General features: G+C 51.8%; 1 protein-coding gene across 1 annotated transcript in view; it reads left to right on the forward strand.

The window, feature by feature from the left end:
- SH3RF3 (SH3 domain containing ring finger 3) overlaps window positions 1–25,320 on the forward strand; it is a 181,101-nt gene extending 155,781 nt beyond the window's left edge. The window contains 2 exon segments of the mRNA XM_030920461.1: window positions 12,104–12,435; window positions 22,592–25,320. Coding sequence (XP_030776321.1) covers window positions 12,104–12,435; window positions 22,592–22,760 — 501 coding nt within the window. The 3' untranslated portion in view covers window positions 22,761–25,320.
- The last annotated feature ends 432 nt before the right edge of the window (window positions 25,321–25,752 follow it).

A 25,752-nucleotide genomic window follows, 5' to 3' on the forward strand; every position in this document is an offset into this window, starting at 1 on the left:
TTCCGTGAAAATATACTGAGGTTCAGTCCTTGGCATTTTCTCCTTGCAGAATTCTTCTCCTCTGTTATTTGGATGTCTGGTATCCCTACAATTATACATGCTTCAATATTTCTGTCAACTTTTCCTAAGAAGTTTGTTGGAATGTGCTTTCATTTTTCCATCCCACACTTGTTTATCAAAAATACAGTGTGGTGGAGAAGGGAGAGAAGGGGAGAGTCTGAGCTAGTAGGTAAGATCGTCATACTCAGAGGCCATGTGACGGGCTTATCCCGTATGATAAATATGGGTTGGGTCTAGCCCTGGGAAGCTCATGACAGGTCAGAATGAAACCCACTCCAGTTACTTTTGCTACATAACAAATCATCTCAAAACTCAGTAGCTTAAGACAATAGTTTCTTTGTGAAACTCAGGGATCCTGTGGGTTGGGAATTAGGGTGGGGCATGACAAGAAGGCTGTCTCTTCACCTCGTTTAGGCCTTAGCTGAGAGGACCTGCAGGCTTCGAGGTTTGCTGGCGGGAGCTGCAGCCTCTTGGAGGTGGGCAGGCTTGTGTGTCTGGCGGGTGGTATTGGCAGCTGGCTGGAACCTTGGCTGGGCTGGAGGTCTCGCATGGACGGCATCAGCTTCCTCACAATGTGGCGACTGGGTTCTGAGAGTGAGTGCATGGCCTGCCCTTGACCTTGCCTCACGGTCACGCAGTGGCATATCCCCCAAGCCCTGCTTGTGGAGGATGTCACAAGAGGTCTGCCCAGCATACAGGATGGCGACACGGTCCTGTGACTTAGTTAGGGAAGTGACTTTTTGCAGAGGGGGGCTGGTGAGTGGAGAGAGTGTTGTGACTGTATTTAGAAAATACAATTTGCCACATGATCTAAGATTCCCTTTTAGCTCTGTGACTGTCATTCTTTCCTTGAGTTCAGTAGGAACATTTCTTGTCTGGCACAGCTGCCTCGGTTTGGTCCTTTTTAGTTAAGTGCGAAAATTAGTTCCACCATGTCTGCTCTCCCCGGGGAGTCGGGATGTCCAGCTCCCACTGGCCTCATGGGCAGAGGAAGCCACGGTCGGGGCAGGGCCAGGTGTGCCCATACAAGACTCTGCAGCCCAAGGCCGGGGCTCAAGGCTCTGCTCACACAGGCAGAACCCTGCACCCTTGTCTCCTCATTTTTCAAAAATGAATTAAATGATCATTTTCTTAGTGTTAGAAAGGAGGGAATGAACCCCCTTGTGAACCTACTAAAAGCCAATTATCCACACTGCTCTCATCTTTGCAATTCTACGGGTTTCGCAGACCCCCAAACCATCCACAGACCACTGATGAAGATCCTGGGACTCACTACCTCAGAGCCTTCATGCGGCAGCACCTAACCCACCTGCAGCCGCGAGACACGAGGATCTCCCTGGAGCTGTTGCTCCAGCCCAGCCCCGTTTTGCTGACAGCCCCTCTGCAGCCCAGTGGTATGCAGGTGACACAGCCCCTGAGGCCACGCGTCGTCGCAGCCTGAGGGAAGCAGTGGTTTCAACCCTGCTGTGGGTTGAGGACAGTTGTCTAGAGGAAAAGACCCTATCCCTGGCACTTCTCCTTTAGCTGAGAGGTGATACTTTCTTTTCCAACATAGTGAGAAAGTAATACTTTCTTATCACCCACATGAAGACATCTGCTTTCAGGAAAGAAGGCATCGTGTCCAACATCTGCATGGCACCAAGCGTCTGTACTGTAGCCTTGTTGATGACCAGAGCAGGCAAGGCGGTGTCTCCCAGGTGTCTGGCACTTGAGCCCCACATTTGATCCCCACAGCCACCCTCTGTGGCAGGTGCTGCCACTCTCCCCAGTTTACAGATGGGGAACTGAACGGAAGACATAAGGCATTTGTTCAAGGGTACACAGCTGGTGAGTAGTGAAGCCAGCTAAGATGGCCAGGAGGCTGAGAAAAAGAGAGTAACAAGGAGAGGAGTCCAGATGCCAGCCCCTGTTAGTCCTGAGGGTGCCAAGGTCCTAGGGAGGTGACATCAGACCAGCTGAATTAGCATCTCAGGGGGCAGCCAACACTTGTCACTCAGGAAGTCTCGCAGGGCAGAGGTCATCCCCAGCAGCCATGGGGTGCTCTCTGCTGCCCTCTGGGAGGAGGAGGAGGACGGAGATGAACAGCGCTGTACTGGCATGTGGAGGGGTGGAGCACACTGGGCACAGGCTCCTAGCTGCTGTCTTGGTCTCACTCCCCTCCTCTCCTCCTAGATCCCTGGGCTCACCTGGCTGCTTGCCTGGGCACATTGACCTGGGACATTATGACCTCCGGCTCTCTCTAGGTGGGACCTTGTGGAGGGTGGTTTCCTGTTCTCTAGCTTGGAGCTTGGGGCTTCTGTGGATGGTTTGATTTGTGTGATTTCTGTCTTAAAAGAATGTCTAGAAGAAGCGGCAGGTAAAAAGCCTGGAGCTCACTGGACAGTTGGGTTAGAGATGCTTCAGCCACAGAAGGGAGAACTGAAGAGGCAAGCTGTCATTGCTTCAGGCAAGACAACACTGATAGGGAAACAGGGACAGGCATCCTGAGGGGCGTTTCTCACCTGCTGCTGCCAAAAAAATCTGACAGCTGTTGAGAAAGGCAGGAGAAGAAACCCTAAGACATGTCAAGAAACCCGTGAGAGGGGAACGTCTCAATCAGGAGGTGAGGGGAAGGCCAGGGCCCCGCAGATGTCAGGTTGGGTGGCGAGGAACCCCCAGGCAGGTCTCTCTGTGCTCAAGCTCCAGTCGCCATGCTCTCACCACAGCTGCTGTGTGTGCTGGCAGCTGGAGGGTGCACCTGTGCTTTCCACTCAGCAAACTGAGTTTGAGCAAAATACGGAAACACACGTGTATTGCGGCTATGCTTCTGGCAGCGCTCCTGCCCACAGGCCAGAGGCTGGTGCGTTTCCTCCAGTTTGGAGCTTCTGAGGTGTTCTCAGTGACCGGTCAAGGCTAGGCTGTTTCAGGACTTGGAGAACCTCTGAGGCCTGTTATTGCTCAGGAAGTTTCCAGAAGGCCGTAGATGCGTAGCTGTCTGTCCAGTCCCATTGCGTCTTCCCTCTTGAGCAGATAGCTAAACGTGCGCCCATCCCTCCACTCAGGTTGTGCTAATAGGAAACCAAAGTGGCCAAGGGGCTGGACACGTGGATGGCGGGCCCTGTCTCGCAGCACCTCCAAAACAGTTGCCACTTACAGAGAGCACAGTAAGTGCAGACGCTCTGCTGTGTGCTCTGCAGATGTCACTCCTCAGCCTCCCCTCTGCACTGAGACGACTGCTACCATGAGAATCCTGTCTTGAGGAAACCCAGAGAAGCAAGGTGCCTGCCCAGGTCACAAGGTTGATGGGCAATTGGCCAAGTCACTGTTTCATCATCACGGAATCACTGCTGGAGTTTGGTAATGGCCATTGTAATGTAAATGCCTCTGTGCTCACCTACAAAACGACTGAAACAGATGCAGATCTCAACAGTGCATTCTAGGGATACCTTCCAGTTACTGAATGGCATACCAGGGTTATGTGCGTTACCTTGCTTAATTTTCATGATAAGGCAGTAGAGCCACAGTTAAAATTTGGCCTTAACAAGTCCCGGGTTCGAAGGTGGCTTGTGCAGCTTTTGAGTTGATTACCCTGTGTTTTTTGTTTAGCATCTCAGAGCCTGTTTTTTCTTCAGGGCTGCTTTGAGAATTCAGTGAACGAATGTATGAACAAGACTTAGACAGTGCCTGGCTCATAGTGAGCTGTCAAGAAATAGACCCCAGCATAGTAATAATTATCGTTATATTTAGATAATTATGTAGTCCATTTTACACATGAGAGAAGTGGGGCTAAGAGCAGTTCAGGAACTTGTTCAAGATCAGCTAACTAATAAATGCCAGGGACACCCAGCTCCATCTGTCGCCAAAGCAGTCATAGCATCACGCACTTCCCGCAGAACACCATGCTGTGGCTGTTTATCTTCCTGAAGTTCCTCAGGGAGTCAGTCTCTTTTGTTTCAGGAGCTCCCTAGCACCGTGGTGAACTTGGCTGGTCATCCAAACCCACTCCCGTGCCCAGCCCAGGGCCATGACCCTGAAGAGGGGGAGAGGAGTGTTCATTTTGCTCTTCGCCATCGTTTTGAGTGCTGTAAATGGTAATAATCCGGATGCCCAGGGCTCAGCTTCCAGGGACAAGGATGCCCTCAGCTCCCTGTCCCTGCAGGTCCCCCGGCTCCTTCCTCCCCTGCAGGAGGAAGGGCAGGGAACAACTGCTTCACCACTGATAACAGCAAGAGAGCAACACGATGTGGCGGTCACGTCTTCCAGCAAAAACAAGCTAGAGAAGCACAATAGCTCAGCACTTCACTGGCTGCTGCCTCCCGTTCCCTGCTATTTTCATGAACCAATTTTCTTTATCTTCTGTCTTTGGCAAGGGCAGCATTTTTGAAGATGCATGTTAATGTTTAAAATACCCAATAGCTGGTGCACAGTTTTTCTGTTTCTTTTCATTAGCTCATTCATTTCTTCCTCTTTATTCTTTGTAGATCTTCTATTCCTCTGCCCTCTCTAAAAATGTGTTGCATGTTTATACTGTTATAAACCCTCCTGTGCTCTTCCAGTAACTGTTTTCAGCATAACCGGAGAGGTGCCCTTTCCCCACTAAAATGTTAACAGAGCACAGCTTTTAGCTACCTTTTCCCTGTCTCTGACAGGAAAATTTCCAAACATGAAATAATAATCAAAAAGCTTCCAAGTATAACTTGCAGCCCGAGAGCCAGATTCAACAAAGATAAGTCCCTGTTTCTTTCTTCTGAATGTCTACAGTTTCCTGCAAGCCCCAGCAGTGCCTCTCACATGTCCCAAGCCTCTGGCCAGGTTCCAGCCTCGCCCACTGCTCGTTAGATGTCCCACTGGAGCTTATGCTGTCGGTGCCCAGGAAGAAAAGGTGCTCCCTTCTGTGGGCCAGGCCTCCCTGCAGGACCTTGGCACCTGACGCCTGTTTTCCTGACTGCCTGTGGGTTGAGGTGGCATATGAGAATGATTTGACCATCTTTTAAAACTCATTTTGCTTCCTTTGACTTCCTATCTGCTGTGTTGGCCAAAACGCTGGTGTTATTCAACAGATTGCTGGAGGGTGGGAATTCACATAGAGTTTGGTACAAAGTCAAGGCTGGACACACAAAGGAGTCCCCGCCCATGCAGGCACAGAGCACTTTTTTGTGGCTGTCACCCAGCTGTGCCACATGAGGTCACAGTCCTGCAACTTGCTGTCTCCATGCCTGTCCCCTCCCCAGGCTGCAGGCACTGGGGTTGCCTTCCCTGTAAACTCCTCCTGTGACTGTCCCCATCGGCAGCCCCGCCATCCCCTGCTCAGCTGGCTCAGCTCCTCAGAAGCACCTCTGCAGCCAGGGCCACATCCTGCTGACTGCATGGCCTTTAAGTCCCCCACAACCCCCGCCATCCCCGTACCTCCACCTCCATCTCAGCTCCTTGGATGCTCCCAGCATCCACCAGACAACCCCAGGCTCCTCAGTTGGCCCTAGAGGCACCAAGGTGTGCCATCCTCTGGCCTTTCTTTCTTTCTTTCTTTCTTTTTTTTTTTTTTGAGATGGAGTCTTGCTCTTGTCTCCCAGGCTGGAGTGCAGTGGCATGATCTTGGCTCACTGCAACCTCTGCCTTCTGGGTTCAAGGGATTCTTCTGCCTCAGCCTCCTGAGTAGCTGGGATTACAGGCGCCTGCCACCACGCCCAGCTAATTGTCGTATTTTTAGTAGAGATGGGGTTTCACCATGTTGGCCAGGCTGGTCTTGAACTCCTGACCTCAAGTGATCTGCCCGCCTTGGCCTCCCAAAGTGCTGGGATTACAGGCGTGGGCCACCGCACCCGGCCATCCTCCGGCCTTTCTTACCTCACCAGGTACCTCGACCCTCGGCCCATCCACACTCTGGCCTGCACCTGCTTTTTGCTAGATCTGCCTGTTCCACACCTCTGACCACTCTCTTGGGCCACACCACTCACCAGCCCCAGCCTTTTCATTATCCCTATATCAGCCTAGCTCTTGAGGCCCGCCCCTCCTGTGGACTTGCCTCCTTCCCTGTCAGCTAATCAACAGCAAAGCTTCCCTGGTCCATCCTACCTAGTACTATTGTTTCAGAACAATATTGCAACTTTCTCCTTTTTATTTTTCCCCTCTTAAATTAAAAAGAAACTCACATGTGATGCAATAAATCAAGTAACGGAAAAGGGTATAACAAAACTGAAGACTGCCCTGTCTCCCTCTGACCCTGCCTGCCCTGGGACCGGGTATCAACAGTCCAGGCCCTGTTTATTTCTGTGCTTTCCTGGGGCTGTCTGCAGGTGCTCCCAGGACACTGCGGATCCAGTTGTGTCTGAACATCCCTACGCAGTGACCATTATCTCCCAAGTCTCAACTCACAAAAACATCTTTGAGTGCACCTGGTGGAGTTAAAGTGTGTGATTGTGTTCAATTCTTTATTCCCAAAGCTGGTGAGTTTTTAGCTCCCCTTCTGGTGCTGAAAATAGTACGTAACCCGTCAGCGTGTGCAGTGCAGTGTGTGCAGGGTTCTGCACATTGAGGTTCTCATGGGTTATCATGGCTAACTTTGCAAATTGAGCCGCTTTCTACCCGCTTCCCATGGTACCTGACCCAGTGTTTGGTGTGTGCCCAACGAACGCAAACTAATTTTAAATATTGCCTGAGGCAAAGAGAATGACGGTGGGAATCTGTTTGGACGAAGTGGTGGGACAGCCACCTCTCTCCACATTTATCCACGAGAAGGCAGCTGGAGAAATGTGCACTTACGGGTCACGTGTACAGGTTTACTTCATTTTAATGCAACAACTTGTACCTCTGTTTAATGTTGCTTTTTGCAAATCAAATTGTATTCCCTTTGGCTCCTTAAAATTTCAGAGACAATTTTCATAACTTTCAATTGACCTTTAACTGGCACTGAATCTTAATTTAAGCTTTCAACTGCTTTTGCCAAGTTTTTATGCTAATGTTCTGTTAAACAGTTAAGGCTCCGAGAGGAGCCCCCATCTTAATCATAACAAAAAAATCTATTACTTTACCATTTGTATCATGTTTTATTGTTTTCCTGTATAGAGTGTAGTATGAATAAATGCCTTCAAAATTCTCCTTTTTAAATATCAGATTTCTAGATGATTCTTTAAAGTGGAGTACAACTGGATTTCAGGCTGTGTGTGTGTGAGTGTGTAAGCACACACACACATATGGCTTTTTGTGGATATAGCTCATAAGCCCTCCCTTCTCTAACATGACAGTGTTCTGCGCCTGGGCACAGGGATGCTTTCACACCTAGATCTTGAGAGCCAGGCTGCAGCACAGCCTCATCACAGGCCTCCAGTCCCTGGCCCTCCCTGGCCCTTGATCTCCTACACACCTACTAGCTCCTGGCTTCTCACCTTGTGTCTGGGAAGGGGGAGCTCACCTGGAGCCAGCCAGACAGTTCAGGTCCACAGAATCAGTGTGTGCGCTCCAGCTGGAAGTCCAGCACCGTGGGGCCCTGCTTTCAACCCATGTGCGTACCTGGCTGGGGCACTGAGTAGGTGTCAGTAACCCTCAGTAACCTTCTTTCATCTCTTTCCCAAGGAGCTGGCCCCTTCTCTGTGTCTTGACATTACTCTTTGTCATCTGGAAGTCACTTACCGAGTTGCACGACAACCACTGGCTTCTAATTGATCACTTCCTGTGTTCTGTATCAGAATCCTTTTTTGGTCCTCATTTCAGACCCACAGAAGCAGAATCTTTGGGGGTGGGGCCCACATGTTGCATTTTGTGGAACTCCCTGACGATCTTTGTATACAGAGTTAAGAGAGCTGAGAGACCCCCAGTGGTTGGGGTGCTCTCCCAAGGCGAGGCATGTGGAGGCCTTGGATAGGAATCTCATTTTATTTATTTGACAAAAATATATTGGGAACTAACTAGGTCCTAGGTATTTCGTAAACTATTTAATATTCAGAGATGAGTAAACACATTATAAAAACAGCAACCTAATCACCAGATATTGATGAGATGCATTAATCCTTTAAAAGCGCTCCTATATCTGTCGTCTCCGCAGCTCAGCGAGGCAGCTGGTACCCTTCCAAAGGCGCAGAAACAAAACGCAGGTGGAGGGGACGCGGAGCCGGGCCTTCGCCACACCCGCAGAGTCTGCACCCAGCAGTGTGGTTGGCACAGGATGTGATAGAAGAAGAGGAGGGGGAAGCTGGGCAGGCTGAGGGCACTGGGTGGTGGGGAGAGCCTTCCAGAAGAGGGACATCCCAGCAGGGCGAGAGCAGCCCATCACTTCCGTGGAGGAAAGACCAGTGCACATTTCTCAGCAGATCTGTCTCCCACCCAGGCCAGGACGTTTCAGAGCAAATGAGGCATTTTGTTCCTAACAGATCAGTCTGTTTGGTTTTCTCCCTGAGAGACTGAACTGATTAGAGCCTGACCATCCAGAAGGGTCATTGGAATGGAAAGTGATCCCCCCAACAGAGAGGAGTGCAGGCCACAGATGGAAACAGCAGAGTTCTAGAGGGAATGTCTGCAGAAGAAAGCAGTCAGGAAAACGTAACAGGGATGCCAAATCCCCATCCCACTGGGCTCGTGAACGTTACTCACTTACTCCCAGTCCCGGGAGAAACCCAGCAAATCCCTCTTTCCTTAACATAATCTTTCAGCCCAGATCAGTCCTAAATTGTGTCCTCTAAAACCTCTTCTTCTCCCATGGTGTTGTCCCCAAAATCAATCTATGAGCCTCCCCCCACCACGTGCAAACTGTCCATTGGCTATTCTTTCCTGCCGCACACGAGACGACCACCAGGGAAGTGCCTGGATCGTCTACCTCCATATTCCACGGATTCCGTGAGCATGACGATTGTTAGTGCTGGGGAATTCCACAGTGATTGGTAATAGCTGATGCTTAAGGCATTAGCAGAATTCTGTCCTGGAAGGCGGACGTTTTGGAGAGGGTTTTCTAGCCATGACATCAGCGTTTTTCCAAGTTAATTAAGTGTTCAGTTTGTTTAATCCTGGAGAATTGAGACAGGAAAATTATCCATCACATTTACGCACCCCACCCTTTCCAAAGCGGACAGCTAAGGCTGGGCCTGACTGCAGATACTCTCAGTGGCTGGGTGGTGAGGCAGCAGGGCCTCAGCCTCTCCAGCTCCACCACACCCCACGTTGAGGCCTACAGGGCCCACGGAGCCCTGGGAGCAAGGATCTGTCCACCGAGTCCCTCTCTACTCAGTGGCCAGAAGAGCTCTCCCCGAGGGGCCTGTGAGCCCTCAGCTGGACTCAGTTCATTCAGCAAACGAGTGTTGAATGCCTGTTGTGTTCTCAGCACTGTGCTAGGCGCTGGTGGGGATACTGCAGTGAACAAAACGAACACGACCCCTGTACTTCCAAAGCTTTGATTCTAGAGGGGAGCCTCGGAGGGGATGAACAGCCACCAGGCACCTTCACGGGGAAGAGGAAACAGAGGTGGGCAGAGAAAGGCTAATTCCTTTTCTTTTGGGCAACGCAAGGCCACCCAGGTCTCCTGCCTGCCAGGAGGGAGGAGCGGCCAGCAGCCCCAGAGCCTGCAGAGTGGGCTCCAACGGGACACATGGGGCAGGCCTGGCTTCTGTCCCTGCATCCTGGACTGCTGTCCTTGTGACCTAGGGATCCCAGCCTTAGCACTGATGACATTTGAGGCTGGATAACCCTGCCATGGGGGCTTCCCTTGCATTAGAGAATATTTACCAACGTCCCTGGGATCTGCCCACCAGATGCTAGTGGCACCCCTGAGTTGTGACAGCTCAGACATCTTCAGACATTGCCACCTGCCCCCGCGGGGCAAGGTTACCCTCCCATCAAGAACTCTTGCTGTGGGTGCAAGCCCCCTAGGAAGCCAGTTCCCACCCCAGGCACTGCAGTTCTTTCCTTCCTGGCCTGCGGAGGGGCTCAAGGGCCCAGCTGCTGGGTCTGCCATCCCCAGGCCGTATGCCCTGCCTGCATCGTGGCCTGAACAAGCCTCCTCACTCCCTGCCCCCAGGCACCCCTCTCAGATCCCAGGGTTCTGCCCCCAACCCCTCACTGTTTCTTCTTTTCCTTTCTAGTTCTACCCAAGCAGTTCCCAATGTGTGTTCCTGGGAACACTCTCTCTCAAGTTGTGCGGCCAACAAGGGTTCTCTGAGAACTAGACTAGGGAAACACCACCCTTTGAGCTGCCAGCACGTGAAGGGCTGCAACGGAGTCCATGTCTAACTGATTGCTCCAGGCAGTTTCCTATTGCCCACAATCTCCAGGGCCTGGCACGATACACAAGACCTTCAGGAAGTTATTGGAGGGAGAGTGAGGCAGGGGGAGATAGGCCAGGGGGCTGCAAGCCCAGTAGCAGAGTCAGGTATCTGGATCCCCGTGCTGCATGGCTCGGAGCTGGGCTGCCTCTTCCTCCTGAAATCGCCCAGAACTCCCCATGGACTGTCAGGACAGAGCCTGAAAGCAGAAACAGCTGACCTCCAAAATGAATCCAGCCTTGGAGGAAACACGTTGAGAAAAGCGGGGAGCGAAGGCTGAGACTCAGGCAGTGGAGTCTGGGGCTGGGTTTTCACTCTGAAACCTGTGAGAGGAGATCCATCCACACTTGCCCAGGGCACACCCTCATTATATCTCCTTCCCTCCCTGTTGCATGGCCTGGGGGCACAGGCTCTAAATGCAATGGGATTAATGAATACAGTGGAACCGATGCTGGTCACCAAGGATGACAGGGACGGTCCCTTTAGACACCTTACGCGGTGGAGACCCTTCACCAGGCACTAAGCAGTATCCCACAGCCACAGCCCCCAGACTCTGGCACCGCTGCAGCAATAGTCCAGGCATGTGGCCTGGGGGAACTCAGCTGGGGCAGGAGCAGTTGTGCTCTTAGACACCCAGACCCCAGCATGACTTGGGCCTCACCGGAGGTCCTATCAGGAACAGTGTCACCTGTCCTACAAAGTCCACTTAGAAGGATTGGGGGAGGAAAAAGCAGGTGACGTTGACTGCTGGTTCCTCTACACAGACAATGACGTTGCCAGGCTTGGCCAGGGTCTCGTGACAGAGAGGGCTGTGTTGTTGGGGATGGCCCGTCAGCAGCTTCCTCCTCTGAGAATGGCATCGCCAGCCTGCCCCAGGGGCCTTGGGACCTATTTTGGACATTTCTGCTAGATTTTGGAAGAGAAAGGAAAACCAGCATTGGACGAGTTTTTTGGGGGGCAGGGTGGGGGGCACAGAGTCTCACTCTGTCATCTAGCCTGGAGTGCAGTGGCGCCATCTCAGCTCACTGCAACCTGCACCTCCTGGGTTCAAGTGATTCTCCCACCTCAGGCTCCTGAGTAGCTAGGATTACAGGCAAGTGCCACCACATTCAGCTAATTTTTGTATTTTTAGTAGAGACAGGGTTTCACCATGTTGGCCAGGCTGGTCTCGAACTCCTGACCTCAAGTGATCTGCCCGCCTTGGCCTCCCAAAGTGCTGAGATTACAGGCTTGAGCCCCCATGCCCAGCCTGGATGAGCTTTTGGGCTTAGCTTTGTTTTCCTCCTCTGAGCCACTTTACAAGGTTATCTTTGAAGTTGCCCAATGGAACCATTCTCCACGGGTCTGTCCCCCTTCTACCCATCTTACAACCGAGATGCCATCTGCTGGCCTGTCTTTTCAAGATGTCTGTGTAGGCACCAGCCTTGGAAAATAGAAATAATGTCAGTCTTCAAAGCAAAGAGCAGGCATGCTTACTGCCTGACTCCAGAGCAGAGAGCCAGCGTCCTCACAGTCCAGTAGAGAGGATTTGGTCTCCCGAGGCTCTGGGTCTTCTGCTTTAACACAGCCCGGTGTGCCTGCAAGCGTCACCTGGCCCTCACTGGTTCACCATGTGGGAACTGGAGTTCAGGGAACTGGTGGAAGAAAATGCTGGTACTCTGGCTACTGCTGTTGCTGTGAATGGTAAAGTCTTTTGTCTCTGAAAAAATAAGAAATTAAAAAATAAAGTTCCACATAGGAAGATGCATTTCCCTCTCTCTGACAGCAGGGGCATTGGGAAACATTCACCTGTTTGGTTTCCATCTTGTGTGTCTCCCCAGAAAGAGAAGAAGAGTGGGCTCCTGAAGCTTCTAGCTGGAGCATCTACCAAGAAGAAGTCACGCTCCCCGCCATCTGTGTCTCCAACCCACGACCCCCAGGTGGCCATGGACGCCCTGCTCCAAGGTGCAGTGGGCCCCGAAGTGTCCTCACTGTCTAACCACGGCAGGGCAGGGTCCTGCCCCATAGAGAGCGAGATGCAGGGTGCCATGGGGATGGAGCCTCTGCACAGGAAGGCGGGCTCGTTGGATCTGAACTTCGCATCTCCTTCCCGGCAAGCACCTCTGTCCATGGCTGCCATCCGCCCCGAGCCCAAGCCGTTGCCCAGAGAGAGGTAAGTGGAGGGGCTTGCCTGCTCTGTGGCATGCTGTGGTTTGGCCTCTGAGGTCTGGAGCCACCTTCGGGGAGCAGGGACACTGTGGCCTTGCTGGGATTAGGTTTACCAGTTGTCCCTCAATACCCAGATCCACGTGGTCCTGAGCTTCAGTGGTGAGCGCTGAATGAAACCAGTCTGGGAACTGGAGTGTTATTTCATGTTCTGCATCCATCTGGTTCCTGAGTTTGGGATTGCAAAGGAGCCATCAGGAAATGTGTCAGGACCGAGTGGTTCTGAGTATAAATAGTGGGAGACTAGGCAGTGAGTGGTCTGTGCCCCCTCAACCCTGGGGGACCCTGGAGCGGGCCCCTGGACTGAGTCCCCTGTGGGCCTATGTGTCCCGCTCAGGGAGCAGCTCTTCCCTCGCGAGCCTCAACCCACTGGGCATCTTAGAATTATGATATTACTCAAGACGGCTTCAAGTCTATAGATACCCTTGAATTATGATGGCTTCGGGGGTATATAGTCCGTCAGATTGAACCCTTTGAAATTGCCCATATTCATTCATTTCTATGCTTACTAGCAACTTCACATGGTTCCGCCTAGGCTTTTACTGATCTGGAAACTGAGTCTGGTTGAGGCAACATGGCCCACTAAGGCTGTGGGCCGTGGGGCTGCAGGTTCTTGGGTTTCACCTGGGGCTAGAGGCGTACTTGGCTTGGATGCCCCTGTGTGAGTTATCCATCCTAAAAGGGCTCTCAGATAAAAGCTGAAGGCATCACGGAGAGATACAATGGCTGTCAGGTTAGGATGGCAGGAAGATGTGATCCTTACTGAGTGCATACACATTGTAACATTGCTGAAATAATAAAACACAAACAACCTCCCAAAAAGGCAGTCCTGGTGTTTCCGCCAGAACCTTTCCTCCCTTGGCTGTTTGGGTGCCTGCAACCTGAGAAGGCAGCCTCTGCCCGGAGCACCTGCTGCCCTCCCAGACACCATTCCCAGTGCCACATGGGGAATGGACTGGGCCTAGCTAGTTCAGAGTCTAGTTTTCTAGCCTCACAAGTTCTTCTGTATCGTTTTCTAGCTTCTCCAGTTCTTCGTCGAGAGCCAGATGGTAAATACTGCAGATGGTGCAGTCCTGCTGTGTCTGTGGTGACCACTCCCTCTGCCTTCACGGTGGGAGAACGGCCACGCACCTTATGTAGATGAATGGGCCGGTGTCCCAGTAAACCCCCACTTGTGGACACTGAAATTTAAGTTTCATGTAATTTCCGTAGGGCATGAACTAGTCTTCTGATTTCTTTTTCAACCATTTAAAAATGTGACAACAAGGCCAGGCGCGGTGGCTCAAGCCTGTAATCCCAGCACTTTGGGAGGCCGAGGCGGGCGGATCACGAGGTCAGGAGATCGAGACCATCCTGGCTAACACGGTGAAACCCCGTCTCTACTAAAAAATACAAAAACCTAGCCGGGCGAGGTGGCGGGCGCCTGTAGTCCCAGCTACTCGGGAGGCTGAGGCAGGAGAATGGCGTAAACCCGGGAGGCGGAGCTTGCAGTGAGCAGAGATCTGGCCACTGCACTCCACCCTGGGCGACAGAGCGAGACTCCATCTCAAAAAAAAAAAAAAAAAAAAAAAAAAAAGTGACAACATTCATAGCTCTAAGACTACACATATTAGCCGCAGGCACAGTTTGCCAGCCCTGACAGAGATGACGCCCAGCACCAAGCCTATGGGGCTAGGGCTCCAGAGCGGACAGGGCTCTCTGCAGGACCCACAGCTACTGACTTCTGCTAACCAGTTAGAATGGAAGTCACATGTACACCTGCTGTTAGCTTCACAAGAGCTGGGTGTTCTGCACAGGGGCGACATTCAGAACACTCCGCAGTGGGCATGGATTCCGGCTATGCGTGCCCAGGACAGCCAGGCGCTGCCTGCAGTGTTTCCCCAAGTGCTACATGTGTGTGGTCTCAGTGAACACTCCCAAGAACCCTACGAAATCAGTTATCCTCGTTTTACTGATGAGGAAACCAAGGTTTTGTGACAGGCTAGGTAACTGGCCCAAGATCACATAGCTAGTTAGTGGCCAAGCCAGAGATTCAGCTGAGGGCTTTCTGACCTCAGAGCCCAGGCCCTGAGCTACCTGACTATAGGGTGTGCAGTCAGCAGCACCCCCAGTCCTGTGTAGTCACAGGGCCTATCATCAGCTTGTGGACAGTGTGGGACATGTCACAGCCTTGCCAGGGGTCAGCACCAGTGTTGGGTCCTGCAGATCCATCAGCACTGCCATGCCAATCCAACCCCAACAGCCACACTCACAGGGAGAACTGCCTTCCCCTCCATGGAGCCCCAGGCCCTTGGGGAACTGGGTTCACACTGCACACCACACTATACAAACATACACACACCGTACATACACCATACAAACACACACACCCCACATACATCATACAAACACACACCACACATACACCATACAAACACACACTACATACATCATACACACACACCACAGATACATCATATAAACACACACACCACACATACACCATACAGACACACACACACCACATACATCATACAAACACACACCACACATACACCATACAAACACACACATACCCTACATACATCATACACACACACCACACATACACCATACAAACACACACACACCACAGATACATCATGCAAACACACATACCACACATACGCCATACACACACACCACAGATACATCATATAAACACACACACCACACATATATCATACACACACCACACACACTGGAAACACACACCCCACGTACACCTTACAAAAAACACACACCACGCAAACACACATACACCATACAAACACACCCCGCATACATCATACAAATGGACACACACCACACACACTGCAAACACACATGCTACACACACCATACACACTCCACATACATCATGCAAACACACCACACACATGTGCACACACTCCACATACACTATACATACAAAGACACATACCCCACATACACCATACAAACACATCTCACACACACACCACTGCAAACCCACACCCTTCACACACCATACACACTGTAAACACACACCCCACACAATACACACACCACACACTACACACACCCCACACACACTATACACCACACACTACACACACCCCACACACAATACACACACCACACACACTGTAAACACATCACACACACTGTAAACACACACCCCACACACCACACACACTGTAAACACACACCCCACATACACCATACACACACCACACACTACACACACACCCCACACACAATACACATACACCACACACACTGTAAACACACACCCCACACACAATACACACACCACACACACTGCCCTCACCCCACACACACTGCAAACACACACCCACCACACACTGTAAAAACACACCCCATACACCATACACGCACCACACACTGCAAACACACACCCCACATGCACCATACACACACCACACACTACACACACACCCCACACACAATACGCACAGCACACACACTGTAAACACACACCCCACACACAATACGCACACCACACACACTGTAAACACACAATACACACCACACACTGCCCTCACCCCACACACACTGCAAACACACACACACCACACATGCTGCAAACATATACCATACACATACACACTGTACAAACACATCACACACCATACAGACATACACACCACATACACACACCATGTAAATTGTGCAGACACACACTGCACACCACACAAACATGCACTGCACACACCACACCAGGCAAACACACATAACACATAGATACACGTACTATACACAAATTGCACATCAAGCAAACACACAAACACACATTCAGACACACAACACACAACCACCTTCTCTTTCCTTCTCACCTTCTCCTCCTCCACTTCGTCCACCTCCCATCTCCTCCTAAGGAGTCTCCTCCGCATCAGAACCTCCCTTCATGGGACCAACACTTGCTGCCTGAGTTTTCCGGATGGGTCCCAGCCCTTGTCTGGAGTCACGGAGTTGGTCTGCCGGCCCGTGAGAATGACAGACTTTGGGATATTTCAAAGCTGTTCTCGTGTCTGCCCTAGGATTCTTCTTCCCCAGACCCCTCAACTTTATCTTCAAAGACATGACTTCCAGACTCCTCCATAGAAGGTTTTGAAAGACTCTGTTCTATAAAGCCGTGGGCATCTCTGATGAATTAGAAAATTCAGAGACTCACTCCAGTTCTCCGAGTGCTCCATCTAATCAGGGGTCATTGTACCCAGAGACTCTTGGCGGCCTCCTTGCACCAAAGCGCTCTGTAGCACTCGTTAAAGAGAAGTGTTTCCAAAATAGAGCCTGAAACCAACCTGCTCATGAGCCCCAGACTTGCCCCCTCCCCTCAACATGGTAGCCACAGACTGCCTGGTATCCTGGGGAGCCCTGGCAGGTCGGAGCTGAGGGCATGACTGGGAAAATGCTGACTCCTCAGGCTGGGACAGCACCAGAGAGCACTTGGACTTGGGCCCTGCAGACTTGTGAGTAAAACTTACTTCCAGGCTTACTTTGGAGAAGGAGCAGCTGGGCTGTGCCCTGTGCAGAAGTGAGAGTCCCTGCAGTGGGGCCAGAACACTCGGCTGCCAAGCACTCCTGGAGGGCCTGAGGTGTGCAAGGCCCACCTATGGTCATGAAAGTGGGAATGCAGGCAGCAGGGCAGTAGTGGGCTGTCAGAGTCAAGGTTTCCACCTTGAAATGCCAAGGAGGAACGAGCAGTGTTGCTGCCTGCATTTCTTGGGCCTCTCCTATGCCCAGACTCCTTCAGATCTCAACCATTTCTCTCTTGAGACTCTGGAAAGAGAGCGGGCGCTGCTCCCCTCTCCAATCTCAGAGGAAGGACATTCAGGTAGAAGGTGCTGCAAAAGGAGCTCCTCTGAGAAAGGACTAGGGGAGTGTACTGTGGGCAGTTCCCTGGGGCCGGGTCAGCGAGGCCTGCAGGCTCAGCAGCCCTGCCCCAGCAGCTGGCAGGCAGCAGGCCAGTCTCACAAGTAGACTTATGAGCCAAACCCACAAGCCTGGGGTGTAAGTAAATCAGAGGGCCATGCCCCATTCCTTCCAAGGGGACCTCATCTTTACATGTCTGGTATATTCTTGTCCTGTGGACTATGTGCAGAGAGAGCTGAACTTCCAGAAGGTGCTTGTGGAACTCATAATACGGGTGTGGTCATGGGAAACGCAGGCAGCAAATGCACATGGCATCAGGTTAGAACTGTCTAATGCCCTGGTTCCCCAGCAGGGCTACACCAACCCTAGGCTGTTCTGGTGCAGGACCAGGCAAGCTGAGTTCTGGGACCAGCCCCTGCTGCCCACTGGATGCCTGCCTGCTGGCTCTTCTGAACCTTGGCAGTATCAAGTATCATAGAGAGGCTTTGAGTAGACAAACACGCCGGCCACCTACCAGCCATTTCATCCATCTTTCATTCTTTCATTTCTTTCTTTCTTTTCTTTTGAGACAAAGTCTCACTCTGTCACCGAGGCTGGAGTGCAGTGGTGCGTTCTCGGCCCACTGCAACCTCCACCTCCCAGACGGAAGCAATTCTTGTGCCTCAGCTTCCCAGGTAGCTGGGATTACAGGCATCCACCAACATGCCTGGCTGATTTTTGTGTTTTTAGTAGAGACAGAGTTTTGCCATGTTAGCCAGGCTGGTCTCAGACTCATGGCCACAAGTGATCCGCCCACCTCGGCCTCCCAGAGTGCTGGGATTACAAGCATGAGCCACTGCACCTGGCCCACTTTCTTCATTTTTATAGTCCTAGTTTCCACATACATAAAATGTGGATAATAATACATATCTGGGTATAATACTTGTAAATCACCTAGATTAACACCAGAACAAGTATGGGTGCACACTAAACAACACAACAATAATAGTATATGCTATTGTGTCCAGAGTTGGTTCCTGGTGGGTTCGTGGCCTCACTGACTTCAAGAATGGAGCTATGGACCTTCGTGGTGAAGAGTGAAAGGACAAAGCTTCCACAGCATGGAAGGGGACCCAGCGGGTTGCCCTGGGGTGGCCAGCTTTTATTCCCTTATTTGTCCCCTCCCATGTTCCATTTTTGTCCTATCAGAATGCCCTTTTTTTCTGTCATCCTTGTGATTGGCTACTTTTAGGATCCTGCTGATTGGTGTGTTTTACAGAGTACTGATTGGTGCATTTCATAATCCCCTTGCTAGCTACAGAGCGCTAATTGGTGCATTTTACTCTCCTAGCTACTGAGTGCTGATTGGTGCGTTTTACAATCCTCTTGTAAGAAAGAAAAGTTCTCCAAGTCCCCGCTCAACCCAGGAAGTCCAGCTGGCTTCACCTTTCACTATGACCTCTCTAATAGTAATATATGCTGTGACATCTATGATAATAGTAAGATGGTGATGGTGAGGGCACCTGTAGCACGGCCTGGCCCACTGCCGCCCCTTTGACCTGCACAGGCATCTCCCCAGATGTTCACATTGGATCAGCTCATCCTCAGCTCTTGATGGCCTGTGAGTTATTTGGCTTTGTTAGGATTTCAACGTTCCTTGCTCTGATCCATTATGTGTGTGGTGAGCGGAATAATGGCCTCCAAAGATGTCTGTGCCCTAAAGCCTAAAAACTCATGGCTATGTTACCATACATGGCAAAGAGGAAGTCAGGTTGCAGATGGAATTAAAGTTGGTAACCAGCTAACTTTAAAATAAAGAGATTACCTGGGATTATCCAGGTGGGCCCTGTGTAATCACAAAGGTCCTTATGACTAGAAGAGAGAGGCAGAGGAGAAGGCCGGAGTGGTGTAATGTGAGCACTCCCCTTTGAAGATGGAGGAAGAGGCCTCCAGAGAAGGGATGAAGGCAGCTTCTAGCCACCGGAAAAAGCAAGGAAACAGCTTCTACCCTAGAGCCTGCAGGAGGAACCAGCCTTGCAGACACCTTGATTTTGGCCCAGTGAGACTGTGTTGCAGTTCTGACGGACAGAACTATAATTAATTTGTATAGTGTGATGCCACTACATTTATGGTCATTTGTTACAGCCATAAACAGCTAATATGTGTGTTGATATTACAGTTTAGTGTCCAGTGTATAGAAGTATTCTTATCCCCAAGTTCCTAGCAGACACCACTCTGTTACCAGCACATTCCATGGACTCAGGGGCTCATTCGTCTTCATGTGTTGAAGCAGGTGCTCTGAAAAGGCTACCACATGGAGGGCTGCTTTGCAGTCCCCGTTGTCAGGGAGGGAAACAGACGACCCCCAAGGAAAGTAGAACATCCAAACCTCGCACACAGAGCTAATGGTAATAATAATGGAATGAGAATTCATTCTGATTTTGCCCATTTGGATTCCATGAGCCCCATGTCTGAAAATTAGCTGTGGTTGCCATAACCGTAATTATACTCAGCAGGGCAGAGTTGCTTGCTGATTTATGACGCACAGTTGTGACCTGGGAGTAGCTGTCATCCTCAACTGCTCACACGGACACGACAACGGCCCTCTGTGTCTATAACGGGGAGTATCAATTACTTTCCTGCAGCAGGAAGAACAGCTCAGAGTCTTGGAATGATCTGGACAGAAACGTTAAACGCTTGTCTCGTATAAATTCAGCCCACATCCATCTGGGCTCATTAAATCATTGAATTGCTCAGAAGCACCAAATTACATCTTTCTAACAAATTATATTTTTAAAGCTGCTTGTTTATTTCACATCTGGAAGTTGAGGCAAAAGCCAAAACTTGCATTCAGAGTCTGAGAAATCATCTCGCCCTTTGCCTTCCTTTCTTTCCTTGGGGAAGAGTGAGGAGGACCAGGTGTTCGGAAGAGGTAGAGGATAGCAGAAGGCCACAGGTAGGATGGCGCTGGTCCTGTGGGCCCTCGCAGCCTCAGTTTGTGTGCATGCGGTCTGATTTCACAGACCGCTGGCTGCATCTCGGCAGCCATCTGTCCTCCTTCAAGGAGGGCCAGCAGCAAGCCCTCACAGAGGCGCTGGGCTGGGAGGAAGGAGGTGCCTCCGCCTGCCCTCCTTCCTCCCCGCCTGCACGTCCCTGAGAGCAGTGTCTGGTTCACCAGCAGACAGCCCATGGGAACCAGTCCAACTGTTGTGCACCTGCAGACACTCCGAGACACTTAGAGTTGGCTGGTACTCGGGGCTGGGACCCAGAACCTGGCCTGTTCTTCTTCCCCAGGATTAGGAACACTGCACCCCTAAGTCAACCTCAGGAACCCATCCTCCATGCCACCTCCTCTCACCAGCCTGACGCAAACTGGACCCAGTGTGCCCATGGGCTGTGCGCTCCATAGGGCCGGACCTTTGTCTCCTGTCTGCACATCTTTCCGGAGCCTGACACCAAGCCAAATTGCCCCAAAGCCATGGCTTCTGCGCCCCAGGCTCTATGAGTATGTGGGGTGGGGGAGGGCAAAAGCTTCCTCCCTGAGCATGCACTCAGCTCAATTTTCAGACACCAGTGTGCACGCATTCCCTCCCAGAGTTGCTGAAAATCCGCATTCCCTAGTCCATTCCCCATAAGTCATATCAAGTAGGTCCAGGATGGGTCCAGGGAACTGTAAGGGGTTCTGAAGTATGTGAGCCACACTTGGAGCACATGTGCAGTAATCCCTGTGGCGATGGGGCTTGCAGGCTGGTGCAGGAGGCAGGATGAGTCCGGTAAACAGGTTAGTGGTCGGGCGGTAGAAGGTGGTGAGAGCTGGGAAAGGGCAGGCCCGTCATGGCCACACAGGGAAGGGTGTTCTGGGCAGAGAGAGCAGCATACGCAGGAGCCCTGAGGTGGATGCACCTGGGGCCGCCAGGGCACAGCAGAGCAGAGCTGGAGGAGTGGGAGAGGTGCAGCATGGAGGGCCTGGAAATGCTGGGATGTTTAGACTGGCCCCTTCTGTAAGAGGAATGGGGACTGCTGGAGCCTTCTGAACCTCTGCCCAAAAGGAGGCCTCAGCTGTGAAGCAACTGAGTCCGAGCAGGGTGAAAGCAGGAGGCCCAGAGCGGGCAGCTGCCAGGACCAGGAGCCACCCACAGAAGCACCACACAGAGGCCACCAGGGAAGTCATCCAGAGCCACAGGGGCCATGGCTCCTATCTCCTAGACAGCCTCAGCATCTGTGGAGATGGGTACCCAGGCAGTCCAGTGCTGGTTATTGAGCGTCTTCGCCCTGCCAGGCCCATCTCAGTGCTACTCAGCAAAGTGGGTGTCAGAGGAACCATCAGCCAGGGGTTTTTAGGCAGAGAGAACAGCTGCACCTTGCCTGCCGCAAAACCCACCACATGTGGGATCTGGGCTTTAGACCGGAGGCCCAATACCCTGGTGCCCCAGGGGCATCTCCTCTCAGGCCTTACTGCACATTCTTCACCCACACAAGGGCTGGGGGCGTGCAGAGGCCCAGCCAGGCATCGGGCAACCATGCCGCTGTGGAGTTTCCCCAGGGCAGAGGGAGACCCAGCTAGTGGGAGTGAGTATGGGGCCCTGCCTGTCAGGCCGCAAGCATGAGGGCCGAGGGCACAAGGCCTAACTGGTTTGTCCTTGGCAGTGTTTCAGAGGAAGGCTCTCCCCTGGGTGGAAGAGCAAGACCCTGTCTGGAAAAACTAAGGACCACTTACCAAAACAGTGTTCCAAGTACCTTTCACACATCACATGGTGCACCAGCCTGTGGGGTTGGTGCTGCAGTTGAGGGGCTGGGCTGCGCTTCTCAGAGGAACCGACAGAGGGAGAGGTGAGGACAGGAGCCCGGGGTCTCGACGCTGGGATGGGGCAAATAGGATGTCCTGACCCTCCCCAGCCCCTGCCCCTGGCAGGCTGCAGTCTGGGTGGGTGGGCCAGGGCAGGAGCACAGATGTGAGATGGGGGGCTATGCTTGGGTGGAGAATCTTCAAGGGGGTTGAAACAGTCCAGCTTCTGCATAGATCAATGTCTAAAAGGACAGCAGGGGGAAATGTCTTTTAAAATTTTTTTACAAAAAAATGAAAAATTTCAAAAGAGTTTTGAAAAAAATTAAAAACAAAGATAAACTGTATAAAGTGGGAAAATAGCAGCAAACGACAATAATTCACACCGAGGGAAGAGAAAGAGAAAGCACGACCCGGCAGAAGGAGACTCTCTGGGCAGGGCTCACCCTCTGTGCTCTTTCCCCAGGTACCGCGTGGTGGTCTCGTACCCACCCCAGAGCGAGGCGGAGATCGAGCTGAAGGAAGGCGACATCGTCTTTGTGCACAAGAAGCGTGAGGACGGCTGGTACAAGGGAACCCTGCAGCGGAACGGCCGCACGGGCCTCTTCCCCGGCAGCTTCGTCGAGAGCTTCTGAGGACTGGTGCTCCCTGCACCCGGCTCACAGAGCGGGAGGCTGCCTGGGGAGCCCCAGGGCACACAAAGAGGGAGCCACGGCACCCCAAGGGTTCCAGGTCGTCTCCAAGGCACCTGGCGGGGGACGCCCTGGCCCAGGGTGGGGGCCAGGGACTGTGGAGGTCGTGCCTTCTCCCAAAACCCCCAACGGAGAGCACACCTGGGATGTTCTTCAAGGAAATGCCCACCCCCTCTGTGGAAACTGCAAAGAAAGCACCTTGAGGAAGAGAGGCAGGTGCCGGCGCAGGCAGGCCTGTGGCTGTGGTTTGCAGCCACGGCAGCGTTCATATTTACCACCTAAGCAGGGTTGGAGGTTGCAGGAGGTCTGCAGGCGAGGTGGGTGGCATGGGGGCCAAGAGCGCTGGAGATCATCTTTCTGCGCTGCCCTGGGCTTCCCGCGGGGCTTAGGTTGCTCTGTCACCATTCTATATACCTCAGTCACCTGCCGCCCGGCTGCTCAGCAGGGGTGTTCGTGGTCCTGGGGGGCCTCACGTGAGGCCCTGGGGGTCCCCCGGAAGGCCACCCCACCGCCCCTGTGGGAACCAGAGCAGAATCTGTGGGCTTGTCTCCTGCCAGTAGTATAAGCAACACTTTCTGTTCACCACCACTGTCCCTTGCGTTACTTCTTTCTTACAGCATATTTTTAACGTAAAGCTGTTAGACTTTATATATTTCTAATAGGTCAGACATTGCCTATTTTTCATACATCTGGTGCTGCCTTTTTGTAAAACTAGTAATGACTTGGTTGAGCTTGAAAGAAAGGATGTCTGAGGCGACATCAAAGGAGCAGAATTTTTATATTTCCCATATGGGTTTGGGAGAGTGCCGAGAAGCCCCCATCCCGCACCTCAGTGCCGGCCAGTACTCCGGGGGCTGGCAGGGGTGGATCCATTGAGGGGGTTGGAGGGAGCTTGGAAGCAGCCGGTTTCTTTAAACTCTTACCAAAACCCCGTGCTCTGTCTAGACGGTGATGATGATTATTCAAGACCTGGAAACATTTCGAGGAAGGACCACTGTAATTGTCCTTTTGTGTGGCAGTAGAAGGAGCACGCAGGTCAACCCCAGCCGAGAAGGCAAAATCTTCCCTTTACTGCCTCAGAGAGAACTGCAATTAGCATTCTCAGAAGATGATTTCTTGGTATCAAAATGTGCAGTTTCTACAACAGTTCAGATCACCACCACCACTTTTCTTCTTTTTTAAAAATAAATAACTGCTCCCGTTTCAGGCAGTGCAAACCTTCATCTGCTGAAGACCAGAGGTACGAGGAGATCAGGGGGTTGTGGCACCGTTGCAGGCTTGCAAGATCAGGGAGCTGGGAGGGCGAGAGAGGAGGAGGTGCAGCTTTGATGCTGGGAACTCCCTGAATGGAGCTGATGAATGTATATTCATTAGCACCACGGCTCACCTCCGAGGAAGACTGATGAGGAGCCTTTTGGGTGACAGTTTTGTTCTCAAGATTCACACCTTAGGAACACATTTTTATCACCTCAAAAATTTGATCCATCACCCCTCTCTCCACCTATATTTTTACAAAAACCATTCAGACTTAAGCTGAATAAACTAGCCTTTGGTAACATAGGGTGACACTGGTTTTCAGGGCTGTAACTAATTCCAGAAATACATTATCTTGCCTGGCATGAAGCCTTTGAAACACGGGCTGCTTATTTTCAGAGTTCCTGTTTTGGGACGTGTCTTGGCTACTTGTTACTTCCAGGTGGCTGCCACACGACAGGGGTCAGGCCTTTCCCTCCCTCCAGATGATAATAGATCTAATAGACTTGGGAAAGTTGTTCAGAATCGAAGAAAAAGTCTGGCTTAAACATAGGAACTTCTGTGTGCCAGTTTGATAACACCAAAAGCTGTCTGTTTACCATTATTGCCAAACTATCAGTTGCCCATCCAGCACCAAAATCCTGTGCGTGTTTAAATTCACGTTGTCACCAAAGAGATGCACAGATCCAACAACCTGGATGACGCAGGTGTTCTCCAGGGAAAGGAGATGAAGTCAAGTCTCCAGGTTAGTTTTTTTAAGTCTTTTTTTTAAGGCATGCAGCTACCAAGCAACAGAATAGAGTAACCTGAACGTTCTTCCTCTCCCAGGCATGGCCCACATGGTGCTTCCGGCAGAAATGTGTTTCGCCCTCCACGGTAGAGAGCTGGGGCGAGTGTCGCCATGTCCTTGGAAGATGTCAGCTGGCCCCTTCCAGGGCAGAGTCGGGTGGGCATTGGTGCCACCTTAGGAAGGAGAGCAATGCGTGGGTCTGGCCAGGGCTCTGGAACCAATGCCAGGCTGCCTGAGGGCAGAGGAAGTGCATGGCCCATGTGCATTTCTGAGTATTTTAAACTCGTTCAGGCCCTGCAGCCTTCGTGGTGATGTAGCTTGCAGACAAGAGCAGGAGCAGAATTAGCCCTTTCTTCAGGCCATCTTGCCTCAAAGGGCACACATGTTTTGGCGGTTAAGATGAAACTAACCCTTGGCCGGGCGCGGTGGCTCAAGCCTGTAATCCCAGCACTTTGGGAGGCCGAGACAGGCGGATCACGAGGTCAGGAGATCGAGACCATCCTGGCTAACACGGTGAAACACCGTCTCTACTAAAAAATACAAAAAACTAGCCGGGCGAGGTGGCGGGCGCCTATAGTCCCAGCTACTCGGGAGGCTGAGGCAGGAGAATGGCATAAACCCGGGAGGCAGAGCTTGCAGTGAGCTGAGATCCGGCCACTGCACTCCAGCCTGGGCGACAGAGCAAGACTCCGTCTCAAAAAAAAAAAAAAAAAAAAAAAAAAAAGATGAAACTAACCCTTATGTTTCATCCTAGCCCCATGATGTACACATCTTAGCCATGCAGTGGCCTTGGGTGGCCACAGAGATTGGCTTTGAGGAGCTTGGTAGAGTCCACAGCCATGACTGAAGTCAGTGGACACCGAGGGGACAGGACTGCAGGCCACCAGGGGT

Source organism: Rhinopithecus roxellana, chromosome 17, assembly GCF_007565055.1.
Source record: "Rhinopithecus roxellana isolate Shanxi Qingling chromosome 17, ASM756505v1, whole genome shotgun sequence".
Classification (NCBI taxonomy): domain Eukaryota; kingdom Metazoa; phylum Chordata; class Mammalia; order Primates; family Cercopithecidae; genus Rhinopithecus; species Rhinopithecus roxellana.